Below are 5,618 nucleotides of genomic sequence, written 5' to 3' on the forward strand. Positions count from 1 at the left end.
ATAGGGTCCTGGTACGGCCATAAATAAGAAGACCCGGATCCAGACTTCAAGGTCCGATTAATACTCGGATCTGGTTATAGTTTGTGAAATTTTATATCAGACTCAAACCTAACCCGAGTTCCGATTAGGACCCACAAATTTTTAATGTAAACATGATAAAAAATAGGGTATGGTCTGGGTCATGTAGTTCTTATCGATGGTAAACCCGATTAGACCAGAGTGCGGACCCGATACCATACCCAAAAATCGGATCTAAGTCTGGTTCTACTTGAGTCCCAACCAAACCCGACCCGTTGACACCCCTAAACCAAACCAGATGTTTAATGCAAGGGCTTGGACATTGACCGTGTCAGAAATAAAACGGGTAACCTGCCAATGCAAACAGGATCCGTTGATAGAGGACCTGTGTTAGCTGTTCACATCAAGGTTGTTAAATGCGATGAGGCGAAGCCCTTCGCCTCTGAGGCGTACGCCTCAGGTACTGAGGCGTACGCCTCTCACAACTGGACTGGAAGTGAATCGGTGGGAGGAGAGGCAGTAGGAGAAGGACCACGCGCCCAGCTGATACGGAAGCGAGGGGGGGGGCGCATCCGGTGGTCGGAGAAGACTGAGCAGCCAACGGCGAAGTTCGCCACCAGGGAATTTGTAACCGGGGAACTGTGATGAGGGGCAATGTGCGCATCACAGCAACGCCTCAGTACCTTGAGCATGCGCCTCGCCTCTAAGGCGTACGCTTCAGGTACTGAGGCGTACGCCTCTCACAACACTGGTTCACATTGAAAAATTGTCAACTGAAATAATCAAGGTGTAAGCCTTCCGATTGGGATCTACTAGTTCACTCAGATTGATTCCCGATTCCGTATAGCTTTAGGCTTAACAATCCTCTTCCCCTTTAACAATCACCTTGGAGGAAGGCATTTCTAGTTTTAGCATCTTGGCTACTTAGCTGGCTTTTGGCAGTAGAGCATAACTTCCACTGCTTAGAGACAAAATCACACACCCCACGCTAGAAAAAATGGGCTCCAAACAGTTGATAGCACACAGGAAGGACAGAATATGCCTGGCCTGTGCATTTAAAGCGCAAGGTACAGAACATGTGATCCAAGATAAGAGAGAGAGAGAGAGCAACTAAAGCATCCACAATTCCAACACGTTGCAGGTTCAAAACCCAATGGTATAAGTTGTTTAACTGGTAAGGGTCTGCATAACCCCATCTTGCCTTTCAAAAAAAAAAAATAAACATCAACAATGGCACTCCTAAATAATTCAGAGAGAGGGTCTTCAAAACAGAAATACACCATTCTTTCTTTTCTGTACAAAAGAAAAGATGGACTACCTAACCCCTTCTCTCTCTTGCTTTTGCTGTTAAGACAAACAACTAGTGGCCATCACCAGGGACGCATGGTTAGGTGATCCGGGGGAGTAGTTTACAAAGTATTCAAACCAATGATTTTATGTGTAAAACTCAAACACAGAAAAATCATTATGCAAGCAGTGATTCTTTATATAAAACATAACACAGAAAATGGCAAAACGCCTAACGATTTTCTGAGTTAAAGTGGAGTATACTTGGGGATCTGCTAAGCGTCACCAGAGGTACTACTAAACAGGATACGAAGAAAACTCTACTCATCGACCTTCACTGGGCCAGGTGAAAAAACTGACTAAAAAATTTTAATGATTCATATGATTATTTCACCGGAGGATAGGCCCTACAATGAAATCGAACCAGATGAAAATCAAATTAATTAATTTAGATTACAGAACGCGAGAAACATTCTGTACACAGATTAATTGCAATTCTCAATCAAACCACGCAAGGACAAGAACTACAATTCCACCTTAATACCTTATATGGTAAAACGAGGGCACAATATGCAACTAATTAATTAAGAATTGACAGGCATCTTCACTGTCCATCCTCAGATTTTTCTTTTGAGTGATCCCAGAAAAGAGGAATTCAGATGTCCCCTTCACAACAGTCACGACCTAATTTTAAATCCATTGCAACCCTTTCCAGTCCAGGGGACATACATTTCCAGTCTTCCAGAGCGTAACACCATACACGATTTTTCATCAGATTAGACTAGACTGGATTAGCAAAGAGCAACAAAGGTCTGGAGAAAAGCAAATAAACTAAAAGCAAATCTCAACGATCAACAAGAGATGAATACAAAAGCTCTTACAGCCTCCATAAAACTGCGGGAATTAAAGTTTGATACCCTATCCGTCAATGCTTACGAGCACTGCAACTTTGGTGTGGTTGTTGGTTAAGCCACAGAAGAGCAATCTCGGACTTGGCTCCGAACGTGGGACTGCTGCCGCTGCTACTATCGGAGAGAGAAGCTAGAGTTTTCTGCAGAACGCCGGTAGGAGAAGAGACCATTCTGGGGCTAGCACGAGGGCTGCTCTCACCACAACCATCGGACATCAAGTTGAGCACACCGGAAGGGATCTTGCTGCTGCAATCCTTTGGAGAATTGAGGGCAGCCGCAGTGCCGCTACTCGACTGCAACACCTCCGCTAGTGGGCCGCCCAGTGGGGAAGATGATTGCCAGGAGACGGGCAGCATCCAACTGGGCGCTTGCTTAGGCTTCAATGCCCCATCACTTTCGGGATCAATCACACGGAGACCCATCTGAACTGGGTCGATATCGTCTCCCGCAGTGCCCGCGCCGCCGCCGCCGCCCGACATGGACAGGTTGAGAGATGAAACAGAGAGTTTTGAAGAAGAAGACTTGGTGGTGGTTGGGAACCATCTATTCTCTGTTGACCATGCATCGATGAACCGTCTCGGCTGCATCTGCTGGCTCTCAGTGGTGGATTCTAGCCCCGGAAGATTGTTCCCCACGAAGAAAGGGCTTCGGTTGTCTGCTTGGAAGGCTTTGCTTCGAAGGCCGGCCTCTGGAAGCAAGCCGAGACGGTCATGGTAATCCAGATTATGGTTGTTGCCGTTGGGGCTCAATCTCAGTTGTTGGTGCTTGGATTCCATCAATTCCCATTGATGGGATGCTGCCGTAGAATCACCGCCTGTTGTATCCATACCATCTTCCATTTCTCCTCCCATCCAACTCAAGTACCTAGAGGGAACACACAAAAATAGCACAAGGGACTTGAGAAAAAATGGGTTTTGCCACCAAAGGAGAAAGCGTTCGGTCTACCTTGAAGCTTTGTCGGTCAGAGTAGAAGCTATCGTCGTTTCCATTGGAAGTTTCAACCCGGATTGAAAGGATTTAGGCAAAATATCAGAAGGTGAGGCGAGAGAAGAAAGGGGGCAAGGACAAGAGGGAGCTGATGAAGGAGGGAGGGAGCGAAAGAGGGTGGTGGAAGTATGAGAGGTGGAGGGAGGAGTGGCGTTTACGGTGCCCTTCCTCCGCAGTTGTACTTCCACAGGCTTTCTTGAACGAGGGCGGCTCCTGTGCATGTGGCGCTCGCAGTACTTCTGGTCCGGCGCAACGTCTCTGGAGCACCGCCATTTCTTGCCGTCGGTCCTTCGGCACCTCCCCGGCTCGGGGTCGGTGCTGTTGGCAAACCTCAGGATGTTCCCACCACCCCAACCCACTACACACAAAACACGAAAACACAAAAAGGACCCACATCACACACACACATCCACCACCAAACACACTCCCCCACTCCTTCCCTGTAGCAAACCAAGGGAATGGATACATGATAAAATATGAGTGGGATTAAATGATTACGGTCACAAGTTGTGGCACTGTTAGCAATGGATGTAGCGTCTGCCAGGCTTCTTCTGATGGGTATGAGGAGGTCAGGAGGGACGGGCACTGCAGCCACCATGTGCTTGAAAATCAAGGCCTGCTGCTCTAGTTCCTGCCACTGAGCCGCGGTAAAGGGGAATCGTATTGATGTCATCCCTACAAATAAAAAAAAAAAGCACACACATACAGGTCAGTGGTGCCGGAAAAGGGGAAGGCAAAGGGGTGGATGGGGGTGTAGAGACATACCTGGGGATTTGAAGGCAATAGGAAAAGTCTGCAAGGTCCTTGTTGCAGCCCCTGCTGCGGCTACGACTGCACCACCAGGGACATCGTATAAATCGCTCAACCTGCCCTCACTGTTGCTGCTGTCGTGATAAAAGGTGGGACCGTTGTCACAACGAGAGAAGAGAGGCATCCTCAAGTGGAATGAGTCGGTGCAAGCCAGCTTCTGAGGGCCCAGATTTATACCCCTCCTGTCCTCACAATTACCTCCTCTCTTCTCCCTCTCCTCACAACCACCACCTCCACCACCACCACCAACACCAACACCAACGTTACTCTTATCTTCCATCCGAAGAAAACCACCACCCATCTCCATTCAAGCAAAAACAAAAAAAAAAGAGAGAAAACCTTCTCCCCGGTGACAAACAAAGAAGATATATAAAAACCGCTTTTTTCTTTCAAAAAAATCAGCAGTTCACAAACAGAAAACAGCTATCCTCTGAATCTTGAATCCAAACCACTGTCGCTAATGCTCTACTGTCTGTCCCTCCCTTTGCCGCTGCTTCCCATGCCCCCAACATTCGGCCTCTGCCACAAATTAGTAAACCTACCGCTGCCCTCATAATTGCGGTGCCTATCACTCTCTGCATGCACCGTATCCCCCCTCCTTTCTCCTCCTGCCCTTCTTAAAACCAAAAGAAGCGATTTACTGCTCTAAACCCCATTTTTTTTTAATCACATCACAGATCCCCAGTATTGTCACAATCAATATTGTCAGTATCGGTATCGTCCCTGTATCGTTTGGCTAACGAATCAGCTTCCCGAAACGATACTCAAAATCAATTGTTCTACATCGGCCAAAATAATTACCAAATATCAGGTGTCAATCAAAACGTAACACGTTTTAAATTTATTAAAATATTATTAAAAAATACCTTTATATATTTATTAAAAAATAGCCGATTCAAGAGTAAAGCATATCGATTTTCTTCCGATATAATAAATATCGCCCGTTACACGGCGATTAACACCGATACTGATAACATCGGTCACAATAACAACCAAACACCACACCACCCTCTCTCTCTCTCTCTCTCTCTCTGCTTTGACCTGTCTACATCCATTCATACACGGCAGTCGCTTTCCGTCCCCCACCGCCGTTATCCTCCTTTTAATTGCCTCGATTGTCGAACCCAACCAGGGGTTCGAACTCTAACCAAAGCCCCCGACGTGATTACCTAACTACTTGTTATGAACTTGGGTCCCTTCCCAATATTTAAAAAAGATAATAAAAAAGCAACATCATACAAATCTCCGTAATCTCTCTCTCCCTGTTCTATTTGTAAGGAACAAAAAGGAGACGGTTAGAAGTTGTACGGTCTCATAATGTCAAAGTAATATAATATTGATTATGGATTCGGGACGCACTTAATAATATCATAACTAGACTAGAGAGGGATGCAAGTGGACCGGGGCGGGGGACAAGGTCTCCACCCCAGCCCCGTCTTAAAATCCAAACCTCCATTCCGGTTTCATGCCTCTCATTCTCGGTCCAAACGGGTCGAGTCGGGGCCCGTTGTCCCCGAGTCCACTGCCATCCCCAGATATATATTCCCGTGGGAGGATCGTCTTAATTAATGGGTCTTGCTTTGTGCTGATTAACTAATTAATTGG

At 46.6% G+C, this 5,618-nt stretch overlaps 1 protein-coding gene across 1 annotated transcript; it reads right to left on the reverse strand.

Annotated features, from left to right (window-relative positions):
* Positions 1-1,819: 1,819 nt before the first annotated feature.
* On the reverse strand, positions 1,820-4,197 carry LOC149828355 (growth-regulating factor 4-like). The gene is made up of 4 exons (XM_090017535.1): positions 3,969-4,197; positions 3,702-3,878; positions 3,162-3,561; positions 1,820-3,080 (listed from the first exon to the last, which is right to left on the reverse strand). Exons 1-4 carry the CDS (start codon positions 4,135-4,137, stop codon positions 2,231-2,233), a joined length of 1,596 nt encoding a protein of 531 aa, XP_089873661.1. The 5' UTR covers positions 4,138-4,197; the 3' UTR covers positions 1,820-2,230.
* Positions 4,198-5,618: the final 1,421 nt, after the last annotated feature.

The sequence above is a fragment of the Nuphar pumila genome, chromosome 9 (assembly GCF_984573655.1).
Source record: "Nuphar pumila chromosome 9, dmNupPumi1.hap1.1, whole genome shotgun sequence".
Taxonomy (NCBI): domain Eukaryota; kingdom Viridiplantae; phylum Streptophyta; class Magnoliopsida; order Nymphaeales; family Nymphaeaceae; genus Nuphar; species Nuphar pumila.